The following is an 18,104-nucleotide window of genomic DNA, read 5'->3' on the forward strand; positions in this document are numbered from 1 at the left end:
CAAGCGATAAATAAAGCGAGAGAGAGAACCTGTGTGAGAGTATTCCTCCCCACGCTGACAATTAATGATGACAATTTTAATTTTGATACGCTAGCTGTTCCCTTGTTCAGCCAGGCCAGACGAGTCCAGGAAGTCACCTATCTAATAAATGCCACATGATATTAATGTGCCAAGGCACTGCATGTAACCTGGCAGCTGTGGGTGAATCAATCACAGACTAAGCGTTACTTTCTACTGACATATACTCTCTCCCTGGCCTAGTAGCAGAGCTAATGGCCGCAAAAGCAGTTCTGTCAACCAGAGGTATCCTATTAATTATGTAGTCTCTCACCCGTGCCACTGAGATACCTTACAATATTTACAGTGTTCGTCCCATCTGCATCACATAGCTCTCATCGGCTATTATGCTACTGAACCACAGAGTTACTGTTCATGAAGAATCAGACACGGGGGTTTCATAAACTTGTCAATTTGTATGGTGTGTGTGTGAGGAAAAAATCGTGTCCATCCATCAAGCCCACACAGAATTAAATCCCTTTAGGTGAGGAGGGGAGGAGGGTAGAGGAACGGAGTGAATCTAAAACGGGTCACGTGGATCACGTGTGACCCCCTCTGCTAAGTATGCAGTGACGTTTGAGAGCTCAGTCAGTGTAGCAGTGTCTGTCAGCCTGCCTCTGCCTCTGCTTCCACGTTACAGCTGCTACTTCTTCTCCCGCTGCAGAACAACGGAGCCCAGCCGAGAGGAGAGGAGCTGGACAGAGAGAGGGAGAGAGAGAAAGAAAAATAGGAACGAGAGCTTTTTCCTCGAGATTCAGGATCATGTTCTACTGCAGCCATCCTCAGAAACCCTGAGTGGAGGGTTTTTTCTCTCTTTTCCTTTCTCTCTCTCTCTCTGTCAGACTGCCTAGCAACATGAGGGACTAGCCGCAGCACTTCCACCACAGCTCGGCTCTGTCGTCCCTCAGCACTGCTTTCCTTTCCTTCAGCAGAGCAGGCTGAAGCAGGCAAAGAGCAGTGAAGAGGAAACAAATGGCACAGTGAAGGCTTCTGTTTTATTTTCGGGCACATTGCAATAAGGGAAGTGGGGACAGGAGGAGAAAGAGAGAAACCGGTGCGACCGTTGGAGAGATAGGAAAGGTGTAGTGCTGAGACAAGGATTGAAAAGAGGGGAGAAATAACCCTAAACCTGAAGTCTTGGTGAGGCAGAGGAGGAGAGGACACAGGCTGTGGAACGCACTGTGACAAATGGATGAGTGTTACACCAACGATAATACATTCAGACCCGGGCGAGGTGGATGTGTGTTGTGTGAGGCAGACAGGGTGGAAGTGGACATTACCCCAGATTTCTGAGGAGAGGAGCAGTGTTGGCGTGCCGAGTGTGTCGACAGACGGCACCAGTGATCACACAGTCCGTCTGCCAGTCACAGGAGGAGGTACAGTACTATATGTTTCATCAGCTCTGGCACTCAACCTCCCCCAATCCTCATTATTAATTTACCCCCCCCCTCCATTCTCCTCTCTCCCATCCTCCTCTCTCGCTTCACAGAACATTTGTGGGTGTTAAAATATCCGTTTGAGGTCAAAAAAGTGTTGTGAGTGTTATACCTGAGTGTTGATTCTAGTGGTGCTTACATCAGTGGCATTGAAATTGACGCCACCTGCGGTGAATAAATGAAGTGTTATTTGAATCACAGTAGAATACTATACTGCGTTGAGTTAATTATCATTAACTCTCTGAGTTAAAGACAGCGGGAGAGGCCTCATTATTATATTTTCCAGCATGCTTTGCTGCAGGTGGCTTTTTAGAATAGTTATTTATTTATCTATATATATGTATGTTTCTTGTGGACATTGATTGAATAATTGATCTTATACTACACAAAGTAACAATACACTAAATAACAGATATTTCTAAACGAATCCAATCTGTAAGTTATTAAACTTATTTGACTAATTATTGAGTTGGTTTCTCCAGTTTAGACAGTTTAGATTTATCATTTATCATTCTTCCCTACCTTGGCAGTCATTCTAACAACAGATTTTAGGTGATTTAAAGTTCCAATTGTTAAACATCCTATAAGAATGGTATAACACTTTGCAAGCCAGCATAATGTGACTTGCCAAAGTGGCCTACAAACCATGAGTTTCAGGCCACTGTGCTAGGGTAGAGCTAGGCTGTCAAAGTATGGTATTGTCCACAAAAAGTTTTGTATTGTCATAAATAATGTAACTTTAGTTGGTGAAGGCTACAAGACTGAAAGCCATTAAATGCAACAGGCTTGTCTCTGTCACTAGCAAACACAATCATGGGTGGTACAGGAACCCCTAAAATTCCCTTGAAAGGCACCCTGGGAAATAAATATGCAAATAAGGCTTTACACTCTACAGTGTTAAAACAAAACCCCAAAATGTGTTACTGTAACACTACAGGTGTTAATTCCCTAACACAGAGGAAGTGTAAAAAGTTTTAGTTTAACTCTATTTGAGATGGTCACATATCATTTCTAAGAAAGCGTTAAATTGAAAACTGTGGGTGTTAAAATCATAATAGTAAATGTGCTATCCATCTATGCATCCATCTATCAATATATCCTCTTCCCACAGCATAGCCAGGCTCACAGCTCTGTCGTTTACAGCCCTCTCAGACCTTTCAAAACCATTACCTGCCTGATCCAGTGATTCATGCTGGCACGCCGGGCAGATCTCATTGATCCAATTCAATTAACACTGTCTCTATCCAATGCATCATGTCCATCCCACTGACTGGGGAAATTGGCACACTGGCCAAGATGCTTAGGGATAGCTAATTGCTGAGATGTTCTTATAAAATGCATGAGGTTTGGCTCTTCATCTGGTTCGCAGGATTCCCCCTCTACTAAGAAACTTAAAAAGGATCTCATTTTCAAAGCACGTCATCATTTATTGCAGCAGATTAACCTGCAAACACACAAAACCCAACACAGCAGCTTAACAGATGACACACAAACAACCCAGCAAAATGACTTAATGCACAAGATACACACACAACCCAACATAGTGAATTCACCTATGACACACACACACAGACCCAACTCAATACAGTGATTAAATCTATGACACACACACACACACACATAACCCAAAAGCAGCTGCATCGTCAACAAAGATCACCTATTCTCATTTAATTAAACTATTCATACTAAGCTGCACCCATTCTGAGGGTTTGCTGTATATCTCATAAATACTAATACAGTATCAGAAAATGCCTCTGAGTTGCTACGGCTGAATGTGATTCGAAGGCATCAGATATGGCTGTGTGTACATCAGATATGGATTTCTGTACAGGGGGGCTCCGGTGGCCTGGCCTAATTTTGACCAGTGCCTAGGCGATGAAGTAAAGTAACACCCCGTCAATCCAGTAACATTAGCCCACACACACATTTTCTCAAGGCCTGCCTTTCCTGCTTGTACTCAAGATTATCCAGATAGACACAGAACAAACAAGCCACGATTGAACAGAGAGAATGAGAAAGAGACAGAAAGCAAGAAAGAAAGAGGAGTGAATGTGTACGTTTACCAGAAACCAATATACAAATAATACACTGGATGGAAAGAGCATAAAGGCTATTCTTAGAAAAAATGGCATGTTCCGACTGAGGGTTGGGTTGATCTTAACTGCTTAACCTCTTGAAACTAAGGGGCACTATTTTCATTTTTGGAAAAATAACGTTCTCAAAGTAAACGGGCTATTTTGTCAGGACAAGATGCTGACAAGATGCTAGAATATGCATATAATTGACAGCTTAGGATAGAAAACACTCTAAAGTTTCCAAAAACGGTAAAAATATTGTCTGTGAGTATAACAGAACTGATATTGCAGGCGAAAGCCTGAGAAAAATCCAATCAGGAAGGGACTCTTATTTCGAAAGCTCTGCGTTCCTATGCGTCCCTATTGAGCAGTGAATGGGATATCAACAAGATTCCTTTTTCCATGGCTTCCCTAATGTGTCTTGTGTCACAATACATAGTTTCAGGCTTTTATCTTGAAAAATGAGCCTGAACGACAACATTGTGTCAGTGGTCAGCTGGTGGCTCTCAGAGTGATTTGTGCGTAATAGACAAATGCGGCCATTGTTTCTCTCTTTCCTACTAAGAAGCCACCTGTCCCGGTTGATATATTATCGAATAGATATTTGAAAAACACCTTGAGGATTGATTATAAAAAAACGTTTGCCATGTTTCTGTCAATATTATGGATCTAATTTGGAATATTTTTCGGCGTTGTCGTGACCGCAGTTTCCGGTGGATTTCTCAACCAAACGTGAAGTACAATCGGAGGTATTTCGGCTATAAAAAATAATCTTTATGGGACAAAATAAAATTTGCTGTCTAACTGGGAGTCTCGTGAGTGAAAACATCTGAAGCTCATCAAAGGTAAACAATTTAATTCGATTGCTTTTCTTATTTTTGTGAAAATGTTGCCTGCTGCCAGCAGAGCCTAGCATAGCATTATGCCATGATAAACCTACACAAATGCTTGTCTTGCTTTGGCTGTAAAGCATAATCTCAAAATCTGAGATGACAGGGTGATTAACAAAAGCCTACGCTGTGTTTCACTATATTTCACTTGTGATTTCATGAATAATAATATTTTCGAGTAATATTTTTTGTCCGTTGCATTATGCTAATTAGTGTCAGTTGATGACAATTCTCCCGGATCCGGGAGGGGTAGTTCTAAGTTAATGCTTTGGCCTCAGACTGACCCTCACGGAGTCTGGCTGTAACAATAGGGGAATACCTATCATAACCTGTACACATATTGAAAACTTGTGAGATTGCTTTATCAAAACAAATATCACAGTTATGGTTGAGGTAAGAGTAGTCTACCTTTACATTTACATTTAAGTCATTTAGCAGACGCTCTTACCTTGAATGGTTTATTCAATCACATGTATTATGTGCACCACAATGTCCTCTCTAGACCCATTCAGCCCAACATGCAGTTAGTTGTCAGCTGGTCGGATTTCAGCAGCATCTGTTTGGTATACATAAGGTAATTTGTGTCATCAAATAAACCAGTACCCCCAAAAATTACTATCCAGAGACCTTTGTTTTGGCCTCAATAAACAAACATATAGCATCACACACAGCTCAGTATTGAATATCAGACTGCATTTGACAGAGTGCCAATGGCAACTATGAAACAAAGAACGATCGATACTCTGACAAGGCTCGCATTTATAATAACTGACCGTCAACATATTAGACTATGGACTTTAATAGGATGAAAAACTTACACAATGTTAATCTTTAAACTCGGTTTGACTGTCACAAAAAAGTTTATTTCCAAAACACATTTCCACCATTCTAATGTCCATTGCTCATGTTTCTTGGCCCAAGCAAGTCTCTTCTTATTATCGGTGTCCTTTAGTATTGGTTTCTTTGCAGAAATTCGATCATGAAGGCCTGATTCACAGTCTCCTCTGAACAGTTGATGATGAAATGTCTGTTAATTAAACTCTGTGAAGCACTTATTTTGGCTGCAATTTCTGGGGCAGATAACTCTAATGAACCTATCCTCTGCAGCAGATGTAACTCTGGGTCTTCCATTCATGTGGCAGTCCTCATGAGAGGCAGTTTCATCATAGCGCTTGATGGTTTTTGTGACTGCACTTGAAGAAACTTTCCAAGTTCTTGAATTTTTCCGTAGTGACTGACCTTCATGTCTTAAAGTAATGATGGATTGTCGTTTCTCTTTGCTTACTTGAGTTGTTCTTGCCATAATATGGACTTGGTCTTTTACCAAATAGGGCCATCTTCTGTACACCACCACTACCTTGTCACAATACAACTGATTGGCTCAAATGGATTAAGAAGGAAAGAAATTCCACAAATTATCTTTGAACCTTTTACGACTAGGGGGCAGTATTTTAATTTTTGGATCAAAAACGTTCCCGTTTTAAACAAGATATTTTGTCACGAAAAGATGCTTGACTATGCATATAATTGACAGCTGGATAGAAAACACTCTAACGTTTCCAAAACTGCAAAGATATTGTCTGTGAGTGCAACAGGACTGCTGTTACAGGCGAAACCCAGGTAAAAATCCTATCAGGAAGTGCCACATTTTTTTAAACCGCCTCATGCCAATGACTCCTTATATGGCTGTGAATGAGCTACGAATGAGCTTACATTTTCTACGTATTCACCAAGGTGTCTACAGCATTGTGACGTCTTGTTACGCATTTATGTTGAAGAATAGCCGTAAGGGACCACATTTAGCAAGTGGTCACATGATGTCTCCCGCCGAAAATCTTGCGTAAAGTACTGAGGTAGCCATTTTTCCAATCACTTCTTATGAGAAACCAATTTTGTCGATGGATATATTATCGAATAGATATGTTAAAAACACCTTGAGGATTGATTCTAAACAACGTTTGCCATATTTCTGTCGATATTATGGAGCTAATTTGGAAAAAAGTTTGGCGTTGTAGTGACCGCATTTTCCGGTCGATTTCTCAGCCAAATGTGACGAACAAACGGGAACTATTTCGCCTACAAAAATAATATTTTGGGGAAAAAAGGAACATTTGCTATCTAACTGGGAGTCTCCTGAGTGAAACATCTGAAGTTCTTCAAAGGTAAATTATTTAATTTGATTGCGTTTCTTATTTTTGTGAAAATGTTGCCTGCTGCCAGCAGAGCCTAGCATAGCATTATGCCATGATAAACTTACACAAATGCTTGTCTAGCGTTGGCTGTAAAGCATATTTTGAAAATCTGAGATGACAGTTTGACTAACAAAAGGCTAAGCTGTGTCTCAATATATTTAATTTGTGATTTTCATGAATAGGAACATTTTCTAGGGGTATTTATGTCCGCTGCGTTATGCTAATTCGTTTGAGACTATGATTACACTCCCGGATCCGGGTTTGAGAGTCACAATAAGTTTTAACAAGGCACACCTTTTAATTGAAATTAATTCCAGGTGACAACTTCATTAAGCTGGTTGAGAGAATGGCAAGAATGTGCAAAGCTGTCATCAAGGCAAAGGGTGGCTATTTGAAGAATCTCAAATATAAAATATATTTAGATTTGTGAAACACTTTATTGGTTACTACATGATTCCATATGTGTTATTTTATAGTTTTGAGGTCTTCACTACTATTACAATGTAAAAAATAGTACAAATAAAGAAAAACCCTTGAATGAGTAGGTGTTCCAAATACCTTTGACCGGTAGTGTATGTACATTACATGAAATCCAAATAAAAATCTAATTACATTACAGGTTGTAATGCAACAAAATTGGAAAAACACCATGGGGCATGAATACTTTTGCAAGGCACTGTAGATACTGATAAAACACATCAATCTCTTTCATAAGTTCTTTAAACAATAATAGCTGATTTACCAACATTTCTGAAAATGGATATATAATGGTTTGGAAAGAAACTCTTCATTTTGGACATTTTGGGCCTTGGTGTTCTATTAGATTTCACCATTTAATGGCGTCTATCATTAGGTGTGATTTGAGACGCATCAGTCATTAGCTGGATTAAAATATTACCAAGTCTTTGATATTTTTTACTGAGGTAGAACTGCTGGGGCCTCAATTATCACCACTGTAACTAATTGGCTGGTGTGACAGTGATGGGAGGCAAGGAAATACATTAATGAAGCACCACGTTCGGCCTAATCACTGAAACGCTACCAAAAGAGATGCCTGCCTGATGCCTGATCAGACGGTGTGAAATTTCACTTGATTAGACAACGGTGTAATCAGGAAGTGTATAGGAGATGTTCTACCCACTGTGACTATTATAACCTACCCTAACCAGAAACCGTGGATTGATGGCAGCATTCACACAAAATTGAAAGCGCAAACCATCGCATTTAACCATGGCAAGGTGGCTGGGAATATGGCTGAATACAAACAGTGTTGTTATTCCCTCATTAAAGCAATCAAACAGCCAAAACGTCAGTATAGAGACAAATTGGAGTCGCAATTCAACGGCTCAAACACAAAACATATGTGGCAGGGTCTACAGACAATCACAGACTACAAAAGGAAAACCAGCCACGTCGCGGACACTGACATCTTGCTTCCGGACAAGCTTAACAGGTTCTTCACCCTCTTTGAGGATAACACAGGGCCAACGATGTGGCCCGCTACCAAGGACTGTGGGCTCTCCTTCTCCGTGGCCGAAGTGAGTAAGACATTTAAACGTGTTAACCATTGCAGGGATGCCGGCCCAGATGGCATCCCTAGCCGCGTCCTCAGAGCATGCGCAGACCAGCTGGCTGGTGTGTTTACGGACATATTCAATCTCTCCCTATCCCAGTCTGCTGTCCCCACATGCTTCAATATGGCCACCATTGTTCCTGTACCCAAGAATGCAAAGGTAACTGAACTAAATCTCTATCATCATGAAGTGCTTTGAGAGACTAGTCAAGGACCATATCACCTCCATCTGTCACCCTGTCACCCTCGACCCACTTCAATTTGCTTACCGCCCCAATAGGTCCACAGACGATGCAATCGCCATCACACTGCACACTGCTCTATCCCATTTTGACAAGAGGAATACCTATGTATTCCTAACAATCTGCACCCAGGTGGTGAAGGTAGGAAACAACACTTCGCTGCGCTGATCCTCAACACTGGGGCCCCACAAGGGTGCTTATTTAGCCCCTTCCTGTAATCCCTGTTCACCCATGACTGCGTGGTCATGCACACCTCCAACTCAATCATCAAGTTGGCAGATCACACAACAGCGGTTGGCTTGATTACCAACAACGACGACGAGACAGTCTACAGGGAGGAGGTGAGGGCTCTGGGGGTGTGGTGCCAGGAAAATAACCTCTCACTCAACGTCAACTAAACACAGGAAATGATCGTGGACTTCAGGGAACAGCAGAGGGAACATCCCCCTATCCACATTGACGGGACAGCAGTGGAGAAGGTGGACAGTTTTAAGTACCTCGGCGTACACATCACAAACAAACTGAAATTGTCCACCCACACAGACAGTGTGGTGAAGAAGGTGCAACAGCTTCTCTTCAAGCTCAGGAGGCTGAAGAAATGTGGCTTGTCACCTAAAACCCACACAAACTTTTACAGATGCTCAATTCAGAGCATCCTGTCGGGCTGTATCACCGCATGGTACAGCAACTGCACCCCCCGCACCTTCAGCACCCGATGTCACAGGAAGGCCAAAAAGATAATCAAGGACAACAACCACCGAGCCACTGCCTGTTCACTCCGCTTCCATCCAGAAGGCGAGGTCAGTACAGGTGCATCAAAGCTGGGACTGAATAACAGCTTCTATCTCAAGGCCATCAGACTGTTAAATATCCATCACTAGGACTTTACAGGCATTGTGAGTGCCTTATGCATAGACTTTAAATCACTGGCCACTTTAATAAATTAAACACAAGTCAATTTAATAATGTTTACATATCTTGCATTACTCATCTCACATGTATATACTGTATTCTATACTATTCTACTGTATCTCAGTCTATGCCGCTCTGACATTGCTCCTCCATATATTTATACATTATTTATTCCATTCCTTACTTAGATTTGTGTGTATTGGGTATATGTTGTGAAATTGTTAGATATTACTTGTTAGATATTGCTGCACTGTCGGAACTAGAAGCACAAGCATTTCCCTACACCCGCAATAACATCTGCTAAACACATATATGTGACCAATAACATTTGATTTGATTTGACAAACAACACGTCAACATCTCCTCTCCTGCGAATGTGTGTGTGCTCCCACACGTGTGTGCATACTGTATTAGACTCCTGATAATTATTCCATGTATAGGCGACAACAGAAACCTTTCGGGCATTCGATTTGCTCTGATGTAAAGTGTGTTAACCTTTAAAGCAAAGCCAGCCTTGGCCACTCTCATTCTGCCCTAATTGCCTGCACAAGGTAAGCACATTAAGCTCAAAAGGTTAGCATGCTCCCATCCAGTTGTTGTGAGTAAACTCTCTCTCTCTCTCTCTCACTTATAACATTACACATCATAACACATGAACAAACACAATGCTAATAAACAAACAAACTGAAAGAAATGGCGGAAGAATTCAGGAACTGAGCTGTTTGTGTCTCAATTATATGGAAAGAAACGTAGGCCCCTCAGCCTGCCAATATCTGGCAGCATGTTTGTGTGTGTGTGTGTGTGAATGCCTGTGTATGTGTGTGTACTCAGAGAGCGAGAGCTGGCAGGGTGGCTTCTCTCCACGCAGGCAGAGAGGCAGGCAGGCAGGCAAGGTATTGATAAGCTGGAGGTGCAAGGTGAATGGTGGATGAAGGCTGATATCGCCGGTGGCTGGCTGAGGCTCCTGCAATACTGCTTGCTGGAGCCTGAAATTTCCGTTGACAGATGAATCTCCGTCCCGGCTGGTGAGGCATGGAGCGGCGGGGGGCTGATGACACAGGCTCACCAGAGCGGTGCAGAGTAGCGTTAGCCAGCGTCATGTTGTGCAAACCTGCAATTTATACTTCCGCCCCTGGCATTAAACCCGGCTGATGATATGCAAGAAGCCCCCCTACCATTCCATTCTACCTCCATCATCACCAGCCCACAAGCCCTAAGGAGTTTACATACAGTACTAGTACCAGACAAATGCTTTATTTTCCTGTTATGTTATACACTATATATACAAATGTATGTGGAAACCCCTTCTAAGTAGTGGATTCCACCCGCCAACCCTTCTTTTACGCTACTACTACTATCTGTTCATCATATATGCATAGTCACTTTAACCATATCTACATGTACATACTACCTCAATCAGCCTGACTAACCGATGTCTGTATGTAGCCTCGCTACTTTTGTAGCCTCGCTATTGAAAAAAGCCTGTCTTTTTACAGTTGTTTAATTTCTTTACTTACCTATTGTACACCTAAGACCTTTTTTGCATTATTGGTTAGAGCCTGTAAGTAAACATTTCACTGTAAGAATACCTGTTGTATTCGGCGCACGTAACAAATAAACTTGGATTTGATTTGACTATTTCAGCCACACCCATTGCTGACAGGTGTATAGAATCAAGCACCCAGCCATGCAATCTCCATAGGAAAACATTGGCAGTAGAATGGCCTTACTGAAGATCTCAGTGATTTTCAATGTGGCACCGTCATAGGATGCCACCTTTCCAACAAGTCAGTTCATCAAATATCTGCCCTGCTAGCTGCCCCGGTCAAATGTAAGTGCTGTTTTTGTGAAGTGGAAACGTCTAGGAGCAACAACAGCTCAGCCGCAAAGTAGTAGGCCACACAAGCTCACCGAGCAGGACCGCTAAGTCATCATCAGTCCTCGGTTGTAACACTCACTACCGAGTTCAAAACTGCCTCTGGAAACAACTTCAGCACGACAACTATTTGTTGTGAAGCATAAGCATGGGTATCCATGGCTGAGCAGCCGCACACAAGTCTAAGATCACCATGCGCAATGCCAAGCATTGGCTGGAGTAGTGTAAAGCTCTCCGCCATTGGAGCAGTGGAAACATGTTCTCTGGAGTGATGAATCGCGCTTCACCTTCTGGCAGCCGTATGGACAAATCTGAGTTTGGCAGATACCAGTAGAGCGCTACCTGCCCGAATGCATTTTGCCAACTGTAAAGTTTGGTGGAGGAGGAATGGTCTGGGGCTGTTCTTCATGGTCTGGCTAGGCCCTTTAGCGTTAAGAGCATACATAGGCATTCTAGACGATTCTGTGCTTCCAACTTTGTGGGAACAGTTTGGGGAAGGCCCTTCCCTGTTTCAGCATGACAATGCCCCCGTGCACAAAGCGAGGTCCATACAGAAATGGTTTGGCGAGATCATTGTGGAGGAACTTGACTGGCCTGCACAGAGCCCTGACTTCAACCCCATCAAACACCTTTGGGATGAATTGGAATGCCGACTGCGAGCCAGGCTTAATCTCCCAACATCAGTGCCGACTTCACTAATACCCTTGTGTCTGAATGGAAGCAAGTCCCCACAGATCAGTGTGGAGGAACTTGACTGGCCTGCACAGAGCCCTGACCTCAACCCCATCAAACACCTTTGGGATGAATTGGAATGCCGACTGTGAGCCAGACTTAATCCCCCAACATCAGTGACGACTTCACTAATGCTCTTGTGGCTGAATGGAAGCAAGTCCCCACAGCAATGTTCAAACATGTAGTGGAAAGCCTTCCTAGAAGAGTGAAGGATCGGACACTTTTATTAAATTTTCGTCAAAAATTAAATTTGAACATACATACTAATATTAATTTCCACAAAGTTTGCTGCTTCAGTGTCTTTAGATATTTTTGTCAGATGTTGCTATGGAATAATGAAGTATAATTACAAGGATTTCATAAGTGTCAAAGGATTTTATTGACAATTACATGAAGTTGATGCAACGAGTCAATATTTGCAGTGTTGACCCTTCTTTTTCAAGACCTCTGCAATCATCATTCCCCAATCAGTCATCAATCAGTCGCTAATCAGAAGACACACCTCCTCCTGTTTACATTACCCTATCACATTCCCTTTCCCTTGGTTTAAAAACCCTGTCTGTTGTTTGCTCTAGAGCTTAATCTCTCTGTCAATGCCATCTGTCTGTAGATCTCTTGTTGGGTTTTTGCAACTACATGTCACTTTGTCCCCACCTGTGAGTACTGGTTTTGTTATGTTGTTTGTTTGACGGTGGGAAAGCGGGGTACCAAGATAAGTCTCCCATGGGCATACATTACCCGTAGGAATACTTTGTATAAAAACACTAGTTAGAACTGGGCGGACCACCCACTATATTTTTGGTTAGTTAGTTATCTGTTGGTGAAGTAAACTAGTCTAGCTTAGGGGTGTTTTTGGATACTTATTATTTCTTTCCTTGGGTCCAGCTCAGCCCCTTTGCCTGCTCCCCCATTACCGTGTGTTTTCAAATAAACCATGAGTGTTTGACGGTAATTTAGTTGTCTGTGGTTATTTCGTTCTCACTCTTACTTTTTCACTATTATAATTTGCATGAGTTATGTTACGGGTCTCGTTACCATCCCCCCTAGACTGTCGGGCCAAAAGGGATCCGTAACAATTGGTGATGATCTGTGGGGCTTCAACAAGGCTGGAATGTTCCATTAGCAGAAAAACACCATTCTCAAAAGTGACCACAAATGTGATTATGCATGTAATGCTTTTATTATAAAGGTGCATTTTTATGGTGAAAATTAAATATGACGTAATTCTCCGCCCATGTAGGCAGCCTAATCTATTGAAGTGAGACCACACATACTATGTGCACTTGAACTGGAGAGGAGAGGTAGGTTACTGAAGTTGATGTTGACCTGGTTTTAATGCTAGTCTAGCTCTCTGGAGTTTTCATACATACAGCTATGCTTTGTTTCACAGTCCTGCTCAACTGTTGGTTACCTAGTTATTGCAAAATTATGTAATAACAATGTAGTTGGTTCTTCAAACAATTCCTCATAATAGAGAACTAATTGATGCCGACTGGAACATGGCGCTGGTTGTTTAAATGACTCACAAAGAAAGAGAACAGCTGGTCATTACTTAATTATTAAGTAATTACTGTTTTACCATGCAATTTGTACTATGTGCATACCAGGAAGTAGACTATAAAGCAGAACACAACTGATATAAAATTCTCAGAAGACCCCTGCTGGTATACATCCACACTGACATGCTCATGGATGTATGCAATATCACCTCCACAGCTCCCTAATACATATCTATAGTACCATAAATAGTTACAACACTCACACACATGCACGTGAGTATGAATGCACGCACACACGCACGGACACACATGCCCCTGTCTCCCTTCCCCACTAGCACCTACACCCTATCACCCATGGCAGCCATCATCCAGACGTAAGAACTCACACTCTTCACTCCATCTCAATTCCCCATTATTAACAATCCACCACAGGCGGAGCGTTTACGATGCAGACATTTAAGGCCAGTGGAGATGAGTGTCAGGTTTTGCTGACCTCATGGAAAGTGCAAATATAAACTACAAGAGGTATTTACCATGGTGAATGGCTAAAATTATACTGTACACATAGAATCCATTCTATTGGATTCTATTTCTTTGACTGTACATTACTCATGCAGTGCAGCAGAGGGGTTTCATATTTGAATAGATGAGTCATTCGGAATTACTTTGATCATCTGCCACTAAGAATAAAATGCAAAGAAACAACTAAACACAAAGTCAAAGCTGAATAATTTTAAATAAGCTTTGCTCCTCTTCATGGGGATATAGTAAAATCTATACAATTTAAACAGTTGACATACGTATGGCTCAACGCCATACAATTCTACAGTAGTAGGCACATTTCTGAGCATTTGCCAAGCCTGTTTCTCTGTTCTGTCTTCCCAGATAAGAGAGGTGATCCACTAAGAAGGAGACTCCAGTCTCTGATCTGAAGGAGCCCGTACCTGGAGCATGATCCTTGGTGTGTCTGCAGAGCCAGTGAAGAGCCTGGGACCGGCCTCCATGGCCACAGAGTCAGCACCCTCCTAGCTCTGCCAGGGGATGCAAGAATAGCTCGGCGAGCGGGCTCAACCATCTCCCTCCTAGCTCTGTGTGGGGCTTCAAGCAACCCCTTCCAGGGTGCCTTGTAGGTCCGCCAGGGGGCTCACTCCCACCCATCTGCCAGCTCAGATAACCTTCTGGCTGTTGGCAAACACATGTTTGACGTGATCGAATGTGACCGCCGCCACGCCATCCAGAGCAGCTGCAGCCCCCTGCCCCCCCTGCCTGCTGATCCACCATGCAGTGGAGACGGCGGCACTGCTGCCCCATGAAGATGACCTGGACCATGAAGCGCTCGCTCTTCCGGACCCACATGGCAGGTCTCCTGTCCCTGGCCCTCCTCTTCACTCTCTTCCTCTTCTTCAGCCACCAGGACTGGCTGCCAGGCCGGACCGGGCCCCGTGACAACCCCCTGACCTACACCGTTAGGGGCTTCCGCACGGCCAAGACCGAGGCAAATCAGAGCTTGAGTCTGCGGAACCTGTGGCGGGAGACAGGCTATGTGCCTCCAAAGCCCCAGCTTAACCTCAGCTCCCAGCAGGCTGAGGGTGGTGGTGGAGGGGAAGCCATGGTGGGTGTAACAGGACTAGAGAACTCGATGAGCGCCAACAACAGTTTACAGCAGGAGATGGGCGTGGGAGGGAGGCTCAATTCCCAGCCCTACCGCTACATCCTCAACGAGCCCTTCAAGTGCAGGGACAGTACCCCGTTTTTGGTGCTGCTGATCGCTGCAGAGCCAGGCCAGGTAGATGCCAGGAACGCTATCCGGCAGACGTGGAGCAACGAGAGCGTGGCCATGGGTCTAGGTTTCGTCCGACTCTTCCTGCTGGGTCTAGGGCGGAGCTCGGACAGGTACACCCAGACCGCTATTGAGGAGGAGAGCTGGGTTCACCATGACATCATCCAGCAGGACTATCAGGACACATACTACAACCTCACCATCAAAACACTGATGGGCATGAACTGGGTGGCCACCCATTGCCCGCAGGTGCACTATGTCATGAAGACAGACAGTGACATGTTTGTTAACACGGAGTATCTCATCCAGAAGCTGCTGAAGCCCGAGCTCCCACCCAGACAGAGCTACTTCACTGGCTATCTGATGAGGGGCTACGCACCCAACCGCAACAAGGACAGCAAGTGGTACATGCCTCCAGAGCTGTACCCTAGCGAGAGGTACCCCATCTTCTGCTCGGGAACCGGGTACGTGTTATCTGGGGACATGGCGGAGAGGATCTATCAGGCGTCTCTGAGCATACGGAGGCTACACCTGGAGGACGTTTACGTGGGCATATGTCTGGCCAAGCTCCGCATTGACCCCACGCCGCCGCCCAACGAGTTCCTCTTCAACCACTGGAGGGTGTCCTACTCCAGCTGTAAGTACAGCCACCTCATCACCTCCCACCAGTTCCAGCCCAACGAACTGATCAAGTACTGGAACCACCTGCAGACCAACAAGCACAATGCATGCATCAACATGGCCAAGGAAAGGAATGGGAGGTATAGAAACAGGAAGTATCACGCAGAGAGACCTCAGTGATGATAACTCTACTTACTGTGGGAAGTCTGGACAGGAAGACAAAATGGTAAGGAAGCGGACAAGAAGAATGGTTGGATCTGGAAAGGACATGTTAAGAGAGCTATACACTACCTGGGAAAGAGCAGTGTTTTTGGTATTGTGTAGAGTCAATTAAAACTATTTTTTTAATTTGAGAGAGATGTTATGTATTGTAAACCTGTTGAAAACTCTTTTTAAAAAGGGCAGTGACGTTCCATGTTTATGTGCAATATGAAGCATGCACACAAAAAACTGCATAGTGGGGATTCTGCCACTTTCAGGTGCAAATACAATGATCAGAGAGACGAGGCCAGTGGTTGATGGGGTTTTGTTACACAACAGGTAGGTCACTAACTGTGGGGACATTTCTGTCAAAGAACTATAAACAATTAAAAATATTAAGCGTATTGACATGGGATGGGAAAAGGGAAAGAGAGAAATGCATCACTACCTACAGAAATGATGAATATATTTATGATGTGGACCACTAATGCTGCCCTCATTCTCAATGTTTACTTTACATAATTACCATAAAATATGAATTAAAAGGGTTTACCTGTCAATATGCCATATATTTTTTATTTACAACCAAGGTGAAAGCACTCAGAATAACAACTGAGATTGTATTTTCTAAAGCTTTACATTGAGTGTGACGAGTCTGCACATGAGCAATCAATTAAATAACAACTAAATGTATTGAATTTCTCAGGTTTATTTTGCTTTTGTTGTTTGTAATTTTGAGTAACGCCTCACTTGACACTGCCTATCTTCCATTCACCATTATACACCAACAACTCATTTTGCCATTTTGCAGTCAACATCCATTTACATATATTATCAGGTAAGAAGGTAAGACCCAGGTGCAGACAGGTAGAATTAACAATGGTTTAATAATCCAACAGGGGCAGGCAATAGACAGGTTAAGACAGGCAGGGGTCAGTAAACCAGAGGTGGTGCAACGGTATCAGACGGCAGGCAGGCCCAGGGTCAGGTTAGGCAGAGTTCAATAATCCAGAGGTGGGGCAAAGGTCAGCAGACAGGCTCACGGGCAGGCAGAGTGGTCAGGCAGGCGGCCTCAGAGTCAGGACAGGCAAGGGTCAAAACCAGGAGGGCGAGAAAGAGATATTGGGAAAAGCAGGAGCTGAGAGCAAAAACTCTGGTTGACTTGACTAACTGGCAACAGACAAACCGATAACACAGGTATAAATTACACAGCTGATAATGGAGAAGGTGGGCTACACCTGGAGGGGTGTGGAGACAATCACAAAGACAGGTGAAACAGATCAGGGTGTGACAGTAACCCCTCCCCCCCTCTAGGGGCATCACCTGGCGTTCTACCTGGATGCATACCTGGTTGACGGCGGTGGAACTCGGCGATGAGGCCTGGGTCCAGGATGTCTCTAGCAGGGACCCAGCACCTCTCCTCCAGGCCATAACCCTCCCAGTCAACCAGGTACTGGAAACCCCTGCCCCATGGTCGAACACACTGAATGGCCATCGATGACACAAGGAGGAGGCGTGGGCCTGGAAACAGAAGACAAAGGGCTGTGAGACACGGACTTAATCCTAAACACATGGAAAGTAGGGTGAATACGGAGGGTAGGGTGTAACAAAAGACAAACAGCAGTGGGGTTAATGACTCTAGAGATGGGGAATGTGCTGATGAAACAGGGGGAAAGTTTACAGGAGTGATACTATCTGCCCGAGCCGATAGCATGGAGCAGGGGTCCGGTGGCGATCCGCTTGTCACCTATACATGGAAGTGGTCTTCAACAGAGCGGTCCAGGCTCTCTTCCAGGTATGGCAACTGTGACGGATGACATCTGGTCAGAGGGATTGCTGACTTCCTCCTCTTTCTCAGGGAAGAGCGCTGGCTGATATCGCAAGGAACGCTCGAAGGACGAGAGACCCGTGGCAGAGCAAAGAAGGGTGTTGCGGGTGTACTCAACCCATAGCAGTTGCTGACTCCAGATGGTAGGGTTGGCGGAGACTAGGCAGTGAAGAGTCGGCTCTAAGTCCTG

The 18,104-nt window shown here is 44.0% G+C and overlaps 1 protein-coding gene across 1 annotated transcript; it reads left to right on the forward strand.

Annotated features, from left to right (window-relative positions):
• The first annotated feature begins 664 nt into the window (after positions 1–664).
• LOC115145303 (beta-1,3-galactosyltransferase 2-like) lies at positions 665–16,779 on the forward strand. Its single transcript, XM_029686771.2, has 2 exons — positions 665–1,433; positions 14,370–16,779. Exon 2 carries the CDS (start codon positions 14,764–14,766, stop codon positions 16,063–16,065), a length of 1,302 nt encoding a protein of 433 aa, XP_029542631.1. The 5' UTR covers positions 665–1,433; positions 14,370–14,763; the 3' UTR covers positions 16,066–16,779.
• The last annotated feature ends 1,325 nt before the right edge of the window (positions 16,780–18,104 follow it).

This window comes from Oncorhynchus nerka, linkage group LG17 (genome assembly GCF_034236695.1).
Source record: "Oncorhynchus nerka isolate Pitt River linkage group LG17, Oner_Uvic_2.0, whole genome shotgun sequence".
In the NCBI taxonomy this organism is placed as follows: Eukaryota; Metazoa; Chordata; class Actinopteri; order Salmoniformes; family Salmonidae; genus Oncorhynchus; species Oncorhynchus nerka.